The 19,697-nt window shown below is 42.7% G+C and overlaps 1 protein-coding gene across 3 annotated transcripts; it reads left to right on the top strand.

The window, feature by feature from the left end:
• The first annotated feature begins 4,926 nt into the window (after positions 1–4,926).
• Positions 4,927–12,262, top strand: ZNF23 (zinc finger protein 23). Of its 3 annotated transcripts, XM_060185210.1 has the most exons (5): positions 5,313–5,366; positions 6,608–6,774; positions 8,288–8,464; positions 8,977–9,090; positions 10,005–12,262. In XM_060185210.1, the coding sequence occupies exons 3-5, from the start codon at positions 8,431–8,433 to the stop codon at positions 11,792–11,794; spliced, it is 1,938 nt and encodes a 645-aa protein (XP_060041193.1). In that variant the 5' UTR covers positions 5,313–5,366; positions 6,608–6,774; positions 8,288–8,430; the 3' UTR covers positions 11,795–12,262. The 3 variants fall into 3 exon arrangements, with proteins under 3 accessions (XP_007526719.1, XP_060041192.1, XP_060041193.1); XM_007526657.3 differs by lacking the exon at positions 6,608–6,774 and having other exon boundaries at positions 4,927–5,366; positions 8,338–8,464; XM_060185209.1 differs by lacking the exon at positions 6,608–6,774 and having other exon boundaries at positions 4,927–5,366.
• The last annotated feature ends 7,435 nt before the right edge of the window (positions 12,263–19,697 follow it).

The raw sequence follows: 19,697 nt of genomic DNA, 5'->3' as shown, positions 1-19,697 counted from the left end.
ATTGTCTTATACTTAGTAAAGGTGCTAGCATTCCTTACTTTGATCCCCATTAAATCATCATAGCCTCAGGAGCTGACTGGTAAGTAATTTGACCTTAACTCACTAGATAGACTTAAGTTCTTATTTATCTTGGCAGCAGTGTAAATTTTTAACTGAGCTAAGAGTTAAAAATGTACATATTATATTCACTTTCAAGATACTAATTTATAGTATCCACTGCATTGCCTGAAATAGAATTTTGCTGAAGCATAATATTTTTGTCTTAAGATAGTTGTTCTTAGATATTAACACAACTATACCACTTTTCATTTAGTTTGATACTTGTCTAGCATTTATTTTCGTTTGCCTGTGCTTTAACTTTTAGTCCTTTTTGCCAAGAAAAGAAAAGTTTTCAGACTGTGATGTTTTGCTGGAAATTAATTCATTCAGGAGGAAAATAAAAATTACCTGAATATAGAACTTGATTTTGAGTATACACAATGCTGTTCTGTGCAGTCTCAACAAAGACAAATTCTTCAAGAATTTAACTATAATTGAGAGAATATTGTACCACATGTATTTCCCACTTTGGTTTACACTTTGTGATTTTTGAAACACCAGTATAAAAACACAGCGTTGTGACTGTCACACTCAGGCAAATTCTTGTGAAGAGACTTAACATTAAAGTTAAAAAAATTTTTTTTGAAGAGACTATCTTATTACATACTAAAACATTTGTAATTATGAATTATAATGTCTTTTCTCCTTTATTATACAGTTAAAGCATAACATTTTTGGGGGGGAGACCTCCAGGGTTATTGCTGGGGCTTGCTGCCTGCACTATGAATCCACTGCTCCTAGAGGCCATTTTTCCCATTTTGTTGCCCTTGTTGTTTTTATTTGTTATTGTTGGATAGCACAGAGATAAAGCGAAAGAGGAGTGGAAGACAGAGGGGGGAGAAAAGGATAGACACCTGCAGACCTGCTTCACCGCATGTGAAGCGCCCCCCCCCCCGCAGGTGGGGAGCCGGGGGCCTGAATCCTGATCTTTAGGCTGGTCCTTGCGTTTTGCACCATGTGCGCTTAACCCCCTGCGCTACCGCCCGCTCCCCCCATAACATTAGATTTTAAATGTTGGTTATCTATATTATCTGTATGCATTTGGACCACTACTGATGAGTTTTGCATGACATGAAAATAGAGGTCTTTAGGAAATATTCGCCACAAAAAGAGCATCTTGGGCTGACAGCATGCGACACACCGAGCGAGTCTGAAGACTCCTCAAATCTGGCTGCACCTGCAGTTTTACAGATTGCCGGCAGGAGTCGGGTGCTCGCCTCTCACTCCCATCTTGTCTCTTGCACACTGCTGCGCCTAGGCTCATTAGCAGAGCAGTCTTCCGCTCCAAGAGGAGCAGGACCAGGGGGCGGGGCCAGAGCATTACCGAGAGGAGCAATGTTCCTAGAGAGGCTCGGTCGTGGTCTGATGACGTATTTCCGGTCGTGCTGCGGAGACATCGCTGCACTGGGAAGCTGCCGGATAGCAGCTCACAGGGTAGGCGTGCGGTTTGGACGCAGCTCCACCCGGGATAAAGCTTCTCCCCTGGTGGACGGGTGGCAGCAGACGGGTGGTCCCTGACTCTCTTCCGCCGTCTGCCGCCGCTCTAGCCTCGGGCGTAGCCGAGTACAGTCTGTCCTGTGCAAGAATCCGGGCTTATTGTCAGGAAGAAACACAGGGGAAGATGCTACAGGGCTTTGCGGCGGGGGAGAGGATCGGAGATCCCAGCAGGTGGAAGAGATGCAGAGATCTGAGGCGATAGATAGCACAAGTCATTTGACTGGTTGAAGTTGTGCAGGATCTGTTCCCGAGTATAGACGGTGCTCTCTAGCTGTTGACATAAGGTGGATCCAGGCCAGCTAGATCAGAAGAAACCAGAAGCCCCCCACCAGGAACAATTTATGGAGGACAGTTTGCTGAAGCAGAGTCAGTTCCAAAAGGCAACTCACTATTTCCTCTCTGACTGCGACATGGCAATGCTCTGGAATGCTTCTGACAGTGTACATCAAGTCCCTCAGTCCTGGAACACAAATTCCAGCATCGCATGTTCATATCCTTTGTGAAAAGCAATTTACTTAACTAGAGGATTAACTATCTGGGTAAAGATTTTTAACGTTAGTCTTATTTAGTAAAGCAAAAGAAAAGAAAGAAACCTAAAAATTTTTTTTTAGGAATCCGGCAGTAGCGCAGCGGGTTAAGCGCACGTGGTGCAAAGCGCAAGGACCGACTGAAGGATCCTGGTTTGAGCCCCGGCTCCCCACCTGCAGGAGAGTCGCTTCAGAGACGGTGAAGCAGGTCTGCAGGTGTCTATCTTTCTCTCCCCCCCTCTGTCTTCCCCACCTCTCTCCATTTCTCTCTGTCCTATCCAACAACGACGACAACAATAAAACAAGGGCAACTGAAGGGGGTAAATAAATAAATAAAATAAAAATTTAAACCCATTTGTTCTTTTCTGCTACTCAGTATGATTATGTTACTCAAGTTGTAGCATGGTTAGGCCCATTTACTGTTTTATCTATTTGGAGGCCATCACCCCTACCCCACCCTGGTTGGTTGATTTTATGTGTTGCATATAAAAAGGACTTATGATGATGTTCTCTGCTACTGTTCAAATCATTTCTTGATTCCTAAAGATTTGGACTGATTCTCCCATTATACTTATGGAATCAATGTTTTGTGAGAGTTTGTTACTTACAGGTTATGTCAGTTAAGTTTCAGGTAGTCAAGTTGCAGATGCTACTGTGATTCCAGCCTGGCTTCCCTGGGCAGACAACCTCACCCATGTGTCCTGGAATCTCACGTCTCCAGAGCTCTACCCAACTAGGGAAAGATAGAAACAGATTGGGCGTGTGGATCAATCTGCCAACACCCATGTCCAGCAGAGAAGAAGTTAAAGAAGCCTCAACTCCCACCTTCTGCACCTTACAGAGAATTTTGATCTATACCCCAGAAGGGGAGGTTGACCAGAAGTATTCCATCAAGACCTGCAGAGAAATGAAGAAAAAAAAAAAGCACATTCGAAATTAGCAATAGGTGTAGCTGTAATTTAGAAAGGAAGAGAAGGCAGGACCATAGAAAAAAAGGGGGGTTGCATATATATAATAGCTAACCCATATCTGTGACCTTGGGGAGAACTACTGCAGATTCCAATAGAGGGAATGGGGACACAGAACTCTGGTGGTGGGAATGGTGGAATTATACCCCTGTTATCTCATAACTTTGTAAATAAATATTAAATAACTAATACATAAAAGGTAATTAAAAGAAAAAATAACATTGTGCAATTTAATGAATACAAAAATGATTCAGGTAACCAGATTATGCAGAAAAAAATTATATAATGCAATCGGTAGAGTTGACTTCTTAGATACAAATATGTTCTAAGTACCCACAGAATATTTTAATGGACACTTCTACCCCTCCCCTAAATCAAAAATCTAGAAAGCAGAAGTCAATAGATAAGGTTATTTAAACACTACATAGTAAAGCCAGAAATTATGGAAAGAAAAATGAACAAACCATCCTAAACATTTGTTCAGCACAATTTCTGCCTAGGTTTAAAATAGTAATTAAAACATGAAATATAAATAACCTCTGGAATGTGACTAGTAGTATATATTCAGAGAAAAGTAAATACTATAGACTGTTTTGACTTAAACAGCAGAAATGTATTTTTCATAGTTCTGGATGCTGGAAGTTCAAGATCAAAGTCCCAGATAATTCAGTTCTTGGTGAGAGTTCTCTCCTCTTGTGAATACCTTCTTGGTATACCCATAGATGTTGTCTAGTAAGACACCAGCCATATTAGATTAGGGCCTCACTTAACTTTTTTTTTTTTCTAGTTATTATTTTGGTCAGTCCCTCTCTCTCTCTCTTTCTGTCTCTCTGTCTCTCTCATCACCAGGGCTTCACTGCTCTGGATTGGCTTCTTCAGCTAGAAAGACAGAGATAAAGAGGGAAAGAAAACAGCACTGGGGGAGTTGGGCGGTAGCACAATGGGTTAAGTGCATGTGGTGCAAAGCGCAAGGACTGGCATAAGGATCCTGGTTCAAGCCCTCGGCTCTCTACCTGCAGGGGAGTCGCTTCACAGGCAGTGAAGCAGGTCTGGTGTCTGTCTTTCTCTCCCCTCTCTGTCTTCCCCTCCTCCATTTCTCTCTGTTCTATCCAACAATGATGACATCAGTAATACAACCACAATAATAACTACAACAATAAAACAAGGGCAACAAAAGGGAATAAATATTAATTTAAAAAAACAGCACTGAAGCTTTACACCAGTGTAGTTGGGGTTGAGCTAAAACCTAGGTGTGTGTATTAATCACCCTCCCAGAAGAGCTATCTTGGTGGCCCCAAATAGTTTTAATCTTATTACCTCCTCACAGGTTCTGTCTCCATATTGTGGATTAGGACTTTAGCATATGGAAATTCTCAAGACTGGTTTTAGAGGCAGTAAAAAAAAAAAAATCAGAAAATAGTTCATGTGTTTTAATTATAATAAACAAGGTGTCCTGGGAAATGGGATCCTGGGTTCAGCTAGGGATACCTTCTCTCAGAGAGCCCAGACCTTACTTTTGTCACTATCAGGATGCCGAAAAGTATTTGAAATCAGTCTGGCAATTCACTTCTAGCCCAGCTTCCTCAGGGTAAGCCTGATGGCTCCTAAGCACTCTGCAGAGGAATTGGGACTTCTGTGAGGAGACTGGACAGGATGTGGGGAAGCTGCTCTCTTCCCCAGATGCTGCCCACAGTGAGGCCTTTCAAATGTCCTGCCAGGCTGTCTTCTCTGCACTGTAGTTGAAATGTTGCTTGTTTAGACAAAGTAAAGGGAGAATAGATTTTACCAATGTTTTATCTATTTTTTTTTTAAAAAAATTTATTCATGAAGACAGAAGGAGAGAGAATCAGACATCACTCTGGTACATGTGCTGCCAGGGGTTGAACTCAGGACCTCATGCATGAGAGTCCAGTGCTTTATCCACTTGGCCACCTCCTGGACCACAATGTTTTATCTCTTTAGCTAAATTGTTGCTATGCAAGTCTTATCCTTTAGAGACTGCATACATCTTGTGTACACTCTGTGCATATGTATGAAATGTCTCAATTCTAAACTTGATCATAGTGAACATCAGTGTTTATAGCTTCCTCCTTTTGGATATAATTTTCCTGCTCACACCCCTTTATAACTTAGATCTTCTGTGAAGGGCCATGTTATTTCTAGTGGGGGTGGTGGTGGCTTCCTTCACACTTGTCTCTGTTTTTCTTTAGCTCCCATCCTTCTCTGAAAGGCAGCACAACTGATGGCAGCCATGCTTCTGACAGCATGGAACCAGGTGAGATGTGGGTCCTTCAACTCTCTCTGGAAAGTTTCACATTTAAAACTGAACAGGGAAGCTGGTTGGTATTTGAGGGAGGCTGGCTTGGTTTGTGAAGAAAGTTTCTGCCTGCTTCCACCTGCTGGACTGGGATGCATAGGAAAGCTATGATGTGGCTAGATGGGGACCAGAAACCAGACAGCTGGGGAACAGAGGCCGCAGGAGAGAATGCCTAAAAGGCAGCAGTGTAGTGTTCTACAAAGTGGAGGTCTTTGCTGCCTTCCAGAATAGAAGATGTGGAAGCTGCTTATTGTATGGATGTGAATGGAAGATGGCAGAGGGTTAGAATGCACAGATGTGGGGTGTAGATAAAGGGAAATAACAGAATCTGATTAGTATAAAGTATGGCTTCTCTCTAATTCAAGGGGAAGAGACTAGGGCCTCTGGAGGAAAAAGACAGGAAGTTCTGTCAGACAGGCTGTCTCATTGTGTCCTGCAGAGGCTTGCAGGGCTCAGGGGATAGTCACTCAAACTCTAGATCTCTGGTAAGAACTCTGGACCCTCAGTCTCAGAAAAGTAAATATATGGGGCCAGGTGATGGTGCACCTGGTTGAGTACACATGTTACAGTGCACAAGGACCCAGGTTCAAGTCCCCAGTCCCCACCTGCAGGGGGAATGCTTTGCAAGTAGTGAAGCAGTTTTGCAGGTGTCTCTCTGTCTCTCCTTATCACCTCCTTCCCTCTCAATTTCTGACTGTCTCTATCCAATAAATAAAATAAAGATAATAGGGAGTCGGATGGTAGCTCAACAGGTTAAGCACACATGGCGCAAAGCACAAGGACTGGCGTGAGGATCCTGGTTTGAGCCCCTGGCTCCCTACCTGCAGAGGAATCGCTTCACAGGCGGTAAAGCAGGTCTGCAGGTGTCTTTCTCTCCCCCTTTCTGTCTTCCCCTCCTCTCTCCATTTCTGTCTGTCCTATCCAACAACAATGGTAACTACAATAGTAGGGGCAACAAAAGGGGAAGGAGAGTGGCCTCCAGGAGCAGTGGATTTGTAGCGTAGGCACTAAGCTCCACCAATAACCCTGGAGGACATAAATAAATAAATATTTTTAAAAACCACAAAAAATAAAAATAATAAAAAATTAAAATCAATAAATAAATATGTGAACCAATTTTTGATTCACTTATGTGGTACTAGGACTTGAGCCCAAGGCCTCATGCAATAGGTAAACTCTCTTTTTTTTTTTGCCACCAGGGTTATTTCTGGAGCTCAGTGCCTGCACAAAGAATCTGCTGTTCCTGATTTTCCCCTTTATATTTTCTCTTTTTGATAGAGACAGAGAAATGGAGAAGTTCTGCAGCACTGCTTCACTGCTCATGAAACTTTCTTCCTGCACGTGGGGACCAGGAGCTCAGACCTAGGTCCTAGTACATGGTGATATGTGCACTGCATAGAGTATTCCATTGCCTGTCCTTACAATCCCCCCCTTTTTGTGATTATTAATTGCTCAGCCCTGTGACACTTGGACAGTTGGTGAATCGGTCAGGTTTATGACAACTATGTAGAGACTAATTTTCAGGAGAAATTCAAAATCAAGTTTGGACTGTGATTGTTGATAGGTGGAGGTCAGTCAGTAGAATCAAACAAGACAGACTGTGGGAGAGAGGACTTGAGAGAGATTCCTGAGTGTGTTCCCTGGGTTCTTACATAAAATTGATAGAGACAGAAAGAAATGGAGAGGTGGATAGAGGGGTTGCAGCCAGAGATTGCAGCTATGTTAGAGGGAGGAGTGGAACCTGTACCGAGTACACAGCACAGCCCTACAAAGAAGAGAAGCTGCAGAAGCTGCCAATGGGAAACTTTTCTTCCCTTCCTAAATCTTTTTTGGAGAGATGGTAAAGTTGAAAAGCCTGAGGCTTAAATGAGAGCAAGTAACAGGAAATGTTGGATTTTCAGTGAGAATGGGCTGCTTCCTGTATCCCCAGCTCATCTGGGGTGCTGGAAGTGCCAGGTCCAAGGCTACACAGGCCCCCTTAGGAGAGTTCTGTGATAAGAATCAGATGAATCAGGCCCAGGGGCTGGATGAGATGGAAACAATCACTGTCCCTTGAGGGTGAAGGTGGCTTGAGGTTTGTGGGTGAGTGCTAGGTGTTGGGAGCAGCCCAGCGCTGAGATAAGATACCAGAGAGCAGGATGGAGAGACCAACACCTTAAGGAGATAAAGTGGAGATGCCGGTGGATAGACCCTGAGCTGTCTCACCCAGGGAGGGATTGGCGTAACCAAAAAACAAGAATAGAGTTTCTTTAGGGAGCTTGGTAATGTGAATGTTTTAATTTTTATTTATTTCACATGAGGTGTATATGTGTGTGTGTGTGTGTGTGTAGAGAGAGAGAGAGAGAGAGAGAGATCCTCCAGGGAGGCCAGGTCTTGGCATACCTGGTTGAATACAGACATTACTATGTACAAGGACCCAGGTTCTAGGCCTTGGTTGAAACTTCACAAGCAGTTAAGCAATGTTACAGATGTCTCTCTCATTCCTTATTTCCCCTTCCCAATTTCTTTCTGTCTTATCTGATAAATAAATAAAAGGAGAGGGTGAGGCAGGGGGAGGGGAGAGAGGGAGGGGTAAGTTGCTTACTCTAATACATGCTGGGATTAAACCATGAACCTCAAGTATGCATGTGCAGTGCTCTGTCAGTTGACCTGTTGCCCCACCTGTGGGAATAGTTTTTTTGCCACCCTAACTCGTGTTTTCTTTTTTAAGTGTTAAAATACACACACACACACACACGTTTCTCTGCTATCACAGAAGGCAGATAGTCTCAATGGTCTACTCTCCATGTGCTTTTTCCTCAACTCTTCTCCTTTATTATTTTAACTTTTATCACAAACACCTCTGTAGGCCCTTATACTGCCCTCTGCCCCTCACTTAGGGCCTGAGCCATGGAATTGGCCCTAGGGCAGCAGGAACCTGTTGTTTCAGAAGTCGGTGACCTTCGAGGATGTAGCTGTGTACTTCACCCAGACGGAGTGGGATGGCCTATCCCCTGCACAGAGGGCTCTATACAGGGATGTTATGCTGGAGAACTATGGGAATGTAGCCTCCCTGGGTAAGGCCTTTCTCCCCCTCTGACCCAAATCCTAAACTCCTTACTGGTGGGGTCTGGTAATCCTTTACTGAATTACCCCAGAGGCTGCTATTCCTAATCCCCTGAACTCAGGTTGGTGGGAAGGGTGAACTGGTAGTGTGCACCTTTGATCTACCCTATAGAAGCTGTGTTTTGTATGATGTGGAAGAAAATTTGTTTTGTGCTCCACATTGTTAGCTTTAGTTTCCCCTTTACCTATGTCTAATGAGATTTTCCAAAGAACTCAAAGTACTGTAACTATTTCAGAGTAAGGTTAAAATGGTATCTCTTTTGGCCAGTATCTCCCCATTTTCCCTGATTGAAGCCTCCTTGGCCTAATCTGGACAGACCTTCTTCCTCATTTTTCATAGTTCTAACGCATGAAACCACAGACTCTTACCTTTTCCCCCTGCTGCCAAGACAATCTGAAGAGTAGTTTAGAAATTGATCTGTGGGAACTTATATGTCTCTCCTCTTGACTTTTCTGCATATAGGATTTTCACTGCTCAAGCCTGCTGTGATCTTACAACTGGAGGAGGGAGGTGAGCTGGGGGCCACATTTCCTCTGGCTACTCAGACAGACACTGGTCCCCACACCCTTTGGACTGGTAAGAATAGACTATACTGGAATGTTTAACTTTTTTTTTTTTTTAGGAAGAAAATCAACACAGCAACAAACAAACATGTGACATTTACTGGCCAGCTATACAATGCCTAATTTAAATAAAAGTTGAGTCCCCCCAAATTTCCTGTGTCAGTTTGCTTAACTGTTTGTGTATTTTAGAGGTTTTCTGGCACATACGTATATAAGCCAGAGCAGCCCTCTTTGCTTTTGTTTTGTTTTGTTTTTTTTACCAGACAACTGCTCTGCTGTATGGTGGTGCTGGGGATTGAACCTAGCACTTTGGAGCCTCAGGCATGAAAGTTTATTTATTTATTTATTTTTCTGAAAGTTTTTTTTGTATAACCATCATACTATTTCCCTTGATACTTTTCATTGTCTCTAAAATAGTGAAATCTCTACATTTCACAACTTGCTTTTTCTGTTACATGTGTTGTCTATTTGACTATCTTAATGCCAACATGTATGGATTTATTATTATTTTTTACCTGCTGTATATTCTACTTTATGGATGAATCTTTTGTTGCTAGAATCTTGTGCCTGAGCTACCCTGCTCCTAACAAACTTTTCCCTCCCATAGATAGATAATGAAAGGTACAGAAAGAAGGTAATGGAGAAATACTACAGCACTAATCTACCATTTGTGAAGTTTGTCTTTTGCATGGTGCTCTCATGTGGTGGCTGGAGGCTTTAGCCTGGGTCATCAAACATGGTTAAGTGTGCAATATAATGGTTGAACTATCTCCCTGCCCTCCATGGATGAATCTTACATTCTTTGTCTTGATCTGATGATTTTAACAGTGCCCCTCGATAAGCACTTTATAACAACACTTCTTTTCAAAAAAACAAAAACAAAAACCTTAGTTCTTATATAACTGTTTTCTGTATTTTTTTTAATAGAAAAGAGTGAGACTGATTTTAATCTGACAGAGAACATGTACAAAGAAAACAATACATCCTCTGAAGACCAGAGGGACCACTACCTAGAAACAGAATTTTCAGAAGTCTGTCTTCTAGAGAAATGGCAAGGAGTTCACTCAGTAGCAGGTATGAAGAATGCAAACATCAGTATCATTGACAAAAAAGTAAAAGATGAGACAGACTTTATAGATGTGTGTTTCATTAGTCAAACTCCAGCCTTGAACCATTGTCATACCATCTCTACTAGAAAGCAGCCTTCTGAATGTACACAGTTGGAAAAAGTTTTTGACATAAAATATACTCAACAGGAAATAATTAATACTGAAGAAAGACCTTTAAAGTGTGAACAATTAGTGGAAACCTTTAGGTGTGCTTCTCAAATTAATCAACATCAAGATAGCTACAGTGAAGAAAAGTCCTATCATTGTAAGGACTATGGCAAAACCTTTGGTGTTAATGCAAAATTAATTTGGCATCAAAAACTTCATACTGTAGAGAAACCCTTTAAATGTGTGGAGTGCGGGAAAAGCTTCAGTTACAGTTCCCGTTACATCACACATCAGACAATCCATAGTGGAGAGAAGCCCTATCAATGCAAGGTGTGTGGGAAAGCATTCAGTGTTAATGGGAGTCTAAGTAGACATCAGAGAATCCATACAGGAGAGAAGCCTTATCAGTGCAAGGAATGTGGAAATAGCTTCAGCTGCAGCTCTGCATATATAATACATCAGAGAGTCCACACTGGAGAAAAGCCTTATGAGTGTAAAGACTGTGGAAAAGCTTTCAATGTTAATGCAAAGTTAATTCAACATCAGAGAATTCACACTGGAGAAAAACCTTATGAATGTAATGAATGTGGGAAAGACTTCAGGTGTAGCTCACAACTTAGGCAACATCAGAGCATCCACACTGGAGAGAAATCTTGTCAATGTAAGGAATGTGGAAAGGCCTTCAGTAATAATGCAAAACTTGTTCAGCATCAAAGAACCCACACAGGTGAGAAACCTTATATGTGTACTGAATGTGGAAAAGCCTTTAGTGCCAAAGGGAAGTTAATCCAGCACCAGAGAATTCACACAGGTGAAAAACCTTATGAGTGTAACGAGTGCAGAAAAGCCTTCAGGTGTAACTCTCAACTTCAACAGCATCTGAGAATCCATACTGGGGAGAAACCCTATGAATGTAAGGAGTGTGGAAAAGCTTTCACTGTTAATGCAAAATTAATGCAGCATCACAGGATTCACACTGGGGAGAAACCCTTTGCATGTAGTGAGTGTGGGAAATGCTTTACTTCTAAAAGAAACCTCCTTGATCATCACCGGATCCACACTGGAGAAAAACCTTATCAATGTAAGGAATGTGGGAAAGCTTTCAGTATCAATGCTAAACTAACTAGACATCAGCGAATACACACTGGAGAAAAGCCTTTCAAATGTAGGGAGTGTGATAAAGCATTTAGCTGTAGTTCTGACTATATTGTGCATCAAAGAATACATACTGGAGAGAAACCCTTTCAGTGTAAGGAGTGTGGAAAAGCCTTCCATGTTAATGCCCATTTAATACGTCATCAGAGAAGCCACACAGGGGAAAAGCCCTTCAGATGTGTGGAGTGTGGAAAAGGCTTTAGCTATCGTTCTGACTGTCTTATACATCAGACTGTCCATACATGGAAGAAACCATATGTGTGTAACACATGTGGGAAAGCCTTCAGGTTTAGCTTCCAACTAAGTCAGCATCAAAGTGTCCATAGTAGTGTAGGAAAATCTTAGTAATGAGAATATAGAAAAGATTAATGCAGAAATGGACCAAGTCAGTTTCACCTTGAAGATCCTCAGAGGAAAATAAATATGGGAAAGTTTTCACATGGAAGCAGTTCTCGTCCATTCTATTAACTTTAAATGAGGAATGATGTCCAGTTTACTAATAACATTCCAAAATAAAATCTAATAGCCAGTTAGAAAATATAATGAAAGAACATCTTATTTCAAACAGCATTAAGGAAAATAGATTGTCTAGAATAAAGTGTGCCAGACTTACATGGGAACATGACAGATTTCCATCAAGGGCCACAATAGTAAATTTGAGTAAATCAAGAAAAAGAAAAGCCTTGTTAGATAGGAAAACTCATAAAGATATTCACTCTTAAGTTACTTATTTTTCATTCATCTTTGACAGTAAGCATGCATCACTTTTGGGAAATGGGTAAACAATAAAGATTTCATTTTAAAAAACTAAAATGCTGAATAGATCTTTATTTTCATGGAGAAAACATTCCTAAGTATCAAGTGAAAGAAATAAAAATTCTTTATTGGGGGATTATTGATTTACAGTCAACAGTAAAATACATTTGGTACATGTGTAAGGTTTCTTAGTTTTCTGCATAACACTCTAATCCCCCACTCCAGATTCTCTTTCGCTGTTATGTTCCAGGACCTGAACACTCCCCCTGCTGCTCCAGAGTCCTTTACTTTGGTGCAATACACCATATCCAGTGCAAGTTCTGCTGTGTTTTCCCTTCTGTTCTTATTTTTCAACTTCTATGAGTGGGATCATGCCGTATTCATTCTCTTTCTGGCTTATCTAACTTAATATGATTCCTTCAAGCTCCATCCAAGAGGTGGTAAAGAAAGTGAATTCACCATTTTAAATAGCTGAGTAGTATTCCATTTGTGTATATATACTCGACAACTTACTCAACCACTCTTCTGTTACACACCTGGGTGGTTACCAGCTTTTGGCTATTACAAATTGTGTTGATCTGACCATAGGTATACACAGATATTTTTGGATGGGTGTGTTTGGTTCCTCATAATATATCCCCAGAAGAGAAACTGCAGGTTTTTTTTTTTTTTTTCCTCCAGGGTTATTGCTGGGGCTCAGTGTCTGCATCATGAATCTACTGCTCCTAGAGGCTATTTTTTTCCTTTTGTTGCCCTTGTTTATTGTTGTTGTTGTGATTGTTATTGTTATCATTACTGTTGCTGGATAGGACAGAGAAATCAAGAGAGGGGGAGAGAAAGATACCTGCAGACCTGCTTCACTGCCTGTGAAGCGACCCCCCCTGCAGGTAGGGAGCCAGGGGCTTGAACTGGGATCCTTGAGCTGGTCCTTGGCGCTCTTTGTGCCATGTGTGCTTAACCTGCTGCGCTACCGCCTAGCCCCATAAACTGCAGGTCTTAAGGTAAGTCCACTTCTAGCCTTCTGCACATCCAGGTTCTGAGGCTTACAGCATAGGTACTCAGAAGCCATAAGGAGTTGCTGGCAGCCAGTCTAGGCTTCCTCCTGCCCTTGCTGGCCACTTTTCTTATTGCAACACAGGATGCTCTATTTTCCTGCAGGGGAAGAACAGTTACCCATTTTTGGCTTGGTGTCCTCTGGTTGACTGTTGCATGATTCTGACAAGTATCCCTTGAGCAATAACTTTAGACAGAGTCCAGGAGCAGCCAGGTCTGAGCTCTTGATGGAAAAATCTACCATGGATCTGTGGTTGCTGGGTGGGTGCTGTGTGAACTTGATCTGAAAGACTTTCCGGGGTCTCAGGTCAGGCAAAGCTGGACTGGAGCAGGAAGGTACCTTCAGACCAGAGTTGGAAAGTTCTCCAGAATGGTTAATCTAGCACATTAGAAACTTAAAAGACACATAATGAAATAGCTCACTTGGATGTGTGTTGCTGAGTCATGTGCACAACCCAGGTTTGAATTTGGCCCATGCTGGATTGAAGGAAGGTTTGGTGCTATGATCTCTTTCTCACTCTGCTCCTCTGCCTCTGTCTAAAGCAAACACACCCCTCTTTCTCCCCCCCCCCCCATAATAAACCTTACCCAGAGGTCCATATTGTCAGCTTATATAAGCTACAGCAGAGGGCTTTAATGAAAGTCCTTGGGGAGACCAAAGGACAGGAATGGATGTGTAGGATTCAGAATTCCAGCACTTTGGGTGTAGGGTTGGGAGGAAGCACAATAGAAGGTATAGAGATGGCCCTGCCACTTTGCTCTACTGGGAAGGACACATGATAAGGAATAGTGAGTTGGAGGTTCCCATGATGGGGAAGGGGGCTGGCCAAGTGGACCCTTCTCCCTGGAGCATTCTTACACATAACCATGCTGAGTTGAGCCCAAGGTCACCTCCCCCTGCTGGCTTTCCTGGTTTCCTTAGTCTGTATTTGCATTCCCAGCAGCTGAGCTGCCCTCACCTTTCTCTAATCTATACCACTCTTCCACTCCTTGGAAGTTTTCTGTTTTACTCTCTAGACCACATGCCTATGGGGGAGGAGGCAGCCCTTGCAGGACCTTGCTTGGGATTTTTTTTTTTTTTTTGGCCACCAGGGTTATTGCTGGGCTCAGTGCCTGCACCACGAATCCACTGCTCCTGGAGACCACTTTTCCCCCTTTTGTTGCCCATGTTGTTGCATCATTGTTATGGTTATTATTGTTGTTGTTGCTGCTGTTATTGGACAGGACAGAGAGAAATCTAGAGAGGAGGGGAGACAGAGTGGGAGAGAAAGACACATGCAGACCTGCTTCACCATCCGTGAAGCGACTCCCCTGCAGGTGGGGAGGGGGGAGGCTCAAACTGTGATCCTTATGCCTGTCCTTGCAATTCGCAACACGTGCGCTGACACGTGCGCTTAACCCACTGCACTACCGCCCAACTCCCTGGGAATTATTTCTTATGCACAGGTGAGAGTGATTAAGGGTTTCAGGCTCCCCACTGGATTGTAAACAAGACTTTTTAATTTTAATATATATTTATTTTTCTCTTTTGTTGCCCTTTTTATTGCTGTTGTAGTTATTATTGCTGTTGTTGTTAAACAAGACAGAAATGAAGAGCGGAGGGTAAGACAGAGGGCAAGAGATAGACACCTGCAGAACTGCTTCACCACTTGTGAAGCGACTCTCCTGCAGGTGGGGAGCTTGGGGCTCGAACCTGGATCCTTAAGCCCGTCCTTGCACTTTGCCATAGCCCTTGCGCTTTGCGCGGATCCTTGCGCTTTGCCCCGATCCTTGCGCTTTGCCCCGATCCTTGCGCTTTGCCCCACGTGCGCTTAATCCGCTGCCTACGGCCCAACACCCAAGACTTTTTTTTAAGACTTTTTCAAACTGAAACAAAGGCAAGAAAAGGAAAAGTCTTTCCTCTTCCCTTTGTATAACCATGCATATTGGTATCACCCAGAAAGTGAGACTTTCCTCCACCAGGAAATGAGAATTGGAACCAAGGTCTTGGGAACAATTCAACCTACTCTTCATCTTTGCTTAAACACTGGTTCTTACGGGGTGGCCAGTACCCAATGTAGTTGACTAGCCATGTTTACATATGGTTTATATATTTTGATCAACAAAAGGCATCCAAGTGATTTACCCCAGAACTCCAGTGGGGAACAAGACATTCCCTAGGTGGGGGAGCAGTATAGGAATACAGGCAACCAGGGCATTGGGCTGCCAGCCCCAGAACCTTACAATTGTTCTGATTGGATTGAAATTTAATGTCCATCAGGAACTTGAATTTATAGGCTGCATAAAGTTTCTGTCCCACCCCTAACCTACAGAATCAGACCCTCTCAGGATGGGCTCAGTACTCTTTGAATAAACCCTCCAGAGGATTCTGCTGCTGGCTCAAATTTAAGGTTGAGTGGGACAGCCAAAGAAAAATCAGCTAAGTCTTTCTGAGCCACAGATCAAAGATGAAAGCTCCAAGTGCCATGTTAGTTCAAACCAGAACTGGGATGAAGAAAAGGAAGTGTCCCCTACCCACTTCCCTAGTCACCAATATGGGTGCCACCCAAGGCAGCTTGCCCCCAGCAAAGGGAATTCACTTGGAAATGAGAATTGCAAACCAATCCCACTCTCCGTCTTTGCTCAAGCACTGGCTTTCTATGGAGTTGCCCAAAAACTGCTCCTAAAATGGTCTCACACCATTTCACCAGGGTCTAGATATTTGGGTGTAGGTAGGACAGGGACATTGGCCTCACGAGGTTGGTTGGGAAAACTAAGTAGGGAAGGGTACTGAGATTGCAGGCCTACATACACTGGAAAGTTACTGAAGTTACACAACTTTGAGAACAGTTTCTCCCTTCACTATAAAAGAGCAAAACTATAATAGTAACTGAAAGGACAACACTACCTTGAAACCAATGGCTCAGTGGTTCTCTGCTCTTGACCATGCCAAGATCTGACAACCTTAAGGAATGAACAAAATCAATCACCTGCTGACCATGGTGACCTCACCTGATCGAAGACTGGGCCAGTCTACAAAGGACTTTTTCAGAGAGAGGTGGTGAGAATAGACACCACAGCATTGAAGCTTCCTTTAATGTAGTAAGGCCAGGCTTGAACCTGGGTCAAGAACATGATAAAGCAGGCACACTATCCAGGTGAGCTATTTTGATGGCCCTCCTTAACTTTCCTTTTTAAAATGGACTGTTTTTAAACACACACACACACACACACACACACACACACACACCTTTGCTGGTCTAGCCTGCTGCTTTTGCTGCTTCCTGAGTAGGAAATTTAAGGATTCCAGCACAGGGACAATCTTAACCTCTTGCTGCCAAGTACTTGGCAGATCCCTCATCCAAGGACTCAGGGTCCAAGGGGAATGGCAGCTCCACTGGGGCTCCTGGTGGGCTGTGGCCACGCCCAGTCACCTGATTCAGCTTCTCAACCTGGGCTGGGTTATCAATTAGGCTCAAGCTGAAAACTGGCTGCACTGCCCAGAAAGGGCAGTTCCTGGGGAGGAAGGTGCACACAGTGAGCCTGGTCTCTTATCTGTCACTCCTATCGCCAGGGTTGGAGTTCCTGCCTTAATAGGTGAGTTTCCTGCCATGTAGATTCATAGAGGGCTTGTTTGCCTTCGGGAAAGACCCCATCTGTTTCTACCGCGCAATTTGGTGTTGAATCTTTGGAAAAGGAGTTTCCCAGTTAGGGAAGGGGTGTTTGTGTCCCAGGTCTGAGGCTGAGAGAGGGAGGGTAGGAGGGAGAGAGGAGAGAGAGGAGAGAGAGGAGAGAGAGAGAGAGAGAAGAACAAAAACACAAAAGCTTCCTTCAATTCAGTGAGGGCTGAGCTAGAACCTAGGTCGTGCAACTGAATACCTAAGTGCGCAACACACTACCCAAGTGAGCTATTTTGCCAATATTTTTAAAGATATTTATTATTTACTAAAGAAGTGGGGGTGGGTAAAGAATTATTCTAGAACATGAAATGCTGGGAATCAAATCCAGATTTTGCCTTCCTCTCTCTTTCTCTTTCTTTCTTTCTTTCTTTCTTTCCAGAACATTGCCTAGCTCTGGCCTCTGGTGGTATAAGGGATTGAACCTGGGACTTTGGAGCCTTAGGCATGAGACTCTGTTTGCATAACCATTATTCTATCTTCCTGTCCCCCAAGCCTTTTTTAAATGTGTGATTAATAGTGGTTTACAAGATTGTAAGAGTACAGATATAGTTCCACATACACCTGCCACCAAAGTTCTGTGTCCCCACCCTCCTGATGATAACCACCATAGTTCTCACCAAAGTCCTAGAGACAGTTTGTTCACTCCTGTTTTCTTGTTGTTGTTGTTGTTGCAATTTCATGTGTTTCAGTTCTCTACCTTCTGCATATGACTGAAACCATCCAGTAGTTGTCTTTCACCGAGAAAGGGATATCTAGATAGTGAAAGAGATCTTGATAATGACTTCCTTCCCTCTTTCTAGACAGCTTTTCCTTATTTACCAGGTAAAATTCTGGTGAAATGGCTTCATTGCCTTTAAGTTTTGTTCCCCACCCCTGACTTGCACCCCCCTGCAGTGGGATGGTATAAGGTTCATACCTCTCCTCCGATTCCTCACCTTGGGCTGGGAACACCTGTGCTGCACACTCTCATCTCACCAGGTCAATCTGAGTGTTTCCAGAAAAAGGAACCTGATGCTTGTCAGGGTGAGGTTGTTAATTTATTCAACCAACTAATCAAGAACAGTGAGGACACCACCTGATAGTGTAGGGGGAAGAGACTAAAGAAAGAATCTTGACTGAGAAAATGTGAGCCTCAAAAAAAAAAAAAAGTGGGCCTCAGCAGTTTTAAACGTGGGTTCAGATAACCACAAATATGCAAACTATTCTTGAGCATAGCTCTGATTTGTTTCCTTCCTGCTCTGATGAACACTTTGCCAATTTCCACTCCCTAAAGGGAACTACTCTTATTTTATGTCCATACACACATATGGAAAGATACATTCTAATTCCCACCTTTACACAAAAGCTGCTTCCTGAGCAATTGTTCTTGAATAGTTCTCTCCCCCTTAGTAATACTCCTTAGTATCTATGCACAAGGGTCCTTGTTATTGATAACAGCTGTGTAGTATTCCACTAATGGCTATGCTGTGATTTATTTCATCATTTTCTTCCTATGGTCATTGGGTTTTGTTCAAACACTTGCTCTCAAAGACCTGCTACAAACTGTCAACTTAAATAATGATGATTTTACATGTATTCAAGTGCAGCTTTAGGGTAAACTGTAAAGGCAGAGGTGTTAGATCAGAGGGGAGCTGCACTGTAAGCATCCTGCTTTGCTTTGATGGGAGGCAGCACACTTGGAGCAGGGCAGGACAGGATTCTAACATTTTATCTGTCTCTCAGCAATTGCCACCCCCTCCCAATCTGAACTTTAAATTTATCTTCTCTTTGTACATAGGTATTTTTGAAAAAACATAAAGAGGGTCTTGCACAAATATTGAATGGGCATTTCACACACGTTCATGAGCTTTCAAGATGTATGATGCTATATACCTGTTGTGTCTAGTGTGATTTTTTTTGTTTAGTATTCATATTCCTGGGCTGGAGAAATAGCACAGTATTTATGCAAAAAAACTTCCATTCCTGAAGCACCTAGGTCTTAGGTTCAGTCCCCAGCACCATCATAAATGAGAGCTGAGCAGTGCTCTGGTAAAAAAAAAAAAAAAAAAAGAAATTAGATTTCTTGACAGTCATATTTATTCATTCTAGGAAAATAGTCATTTAGAATTGATAGTTGGATTTCCTTCTCTTTGTAAAGTTATTTTCAGTGACTGTACTGTAAATTGTCCCAGTAATTAAAAAAATAGAAAAAAGAGTCTTAGTCTTTTAGAGTTAAGAAATGTCCACCCTGTTGGGAATATAAAACAGGCCAACCTTATGAAGTATTTAGTTCAGGGACAAGCACATGGGGAATTCAAAAAGTCAAAGGTCATGATCCAGGTAGTGGCTTACCATGTGTAAGTAACCATGTTCAAGTACCCCTGGACCTCACCTGCAGTGGGAACGTTTCAGGAATGGTGGAACAGTGCTGCAGATGTCTTTCCTTCTCTCTCTCTTTTTATTTCTCTCTCTTACCCTCTATCAAAAGGAAAAGAGAGGGGTAGTAGGGGGGAATGGCCACTGGGAACATGGAGTTGTGAGACACTGAGTCCCAGTTATAACCCTGGAGAAAGAAGGTGAAATGTAGTGGTCGTCAGGTGATATGACCAACTTGTATATCTTCCCAGTGGCAGCACCAGGTTCTCTCATGTCTGTGGTGCAACTGTGGACAGAGGGGGGTGTTTGAGAGCCTGGCTAGCATTGGTTCCACCATCATTTTGCTGCTGAAATTTTGACCATTCTGCTATATATATATATATATATATATATATATATATATATATATATATATTTATATTTAT

This window comes from Erinaceus europaeus, chromosome 2 (genome assembly GCF_950295315.1).
Source record: "Erinaceus europaeus chromosome 2, mEriEur2.1, whole genome shotgun sequence".
In the NCBI taxonomy this organism is placed as follows: Eukaryota; Metazoa; Chordata; class Mammalia; order Eulipotyphla; family Erinaceidae; genus Erinaceus; species Erinaceus europaeus.
This window is presented reverse-complemented; position numbering and strand designations above follow the sequence as displayed.

Excerpts from the sequence above, each read along its gene's own strand:
- ZNF23 (XM_007526657.3), top strand. The coding sequence starts at position 5,334 with ATGGCAGCCATGCTTCTGACAGCATGGAACCAG. Across the intron at positions 8,465-8,976 it reads TGGGAATGTAGCCTCCCTGG|GATTTTCACTGCTCAAGCCT; the intron begins GTAAGGCCTTTC and ends TTCTGCATATAG. Across the intron at positions 9,091-10,004 it reads TCCCCACACCCTTTGGACTG|AAAAGAGTGAGACTGATTTT; the intron begins GTAAGAATAGAC and ends TTTTTTTAATAG.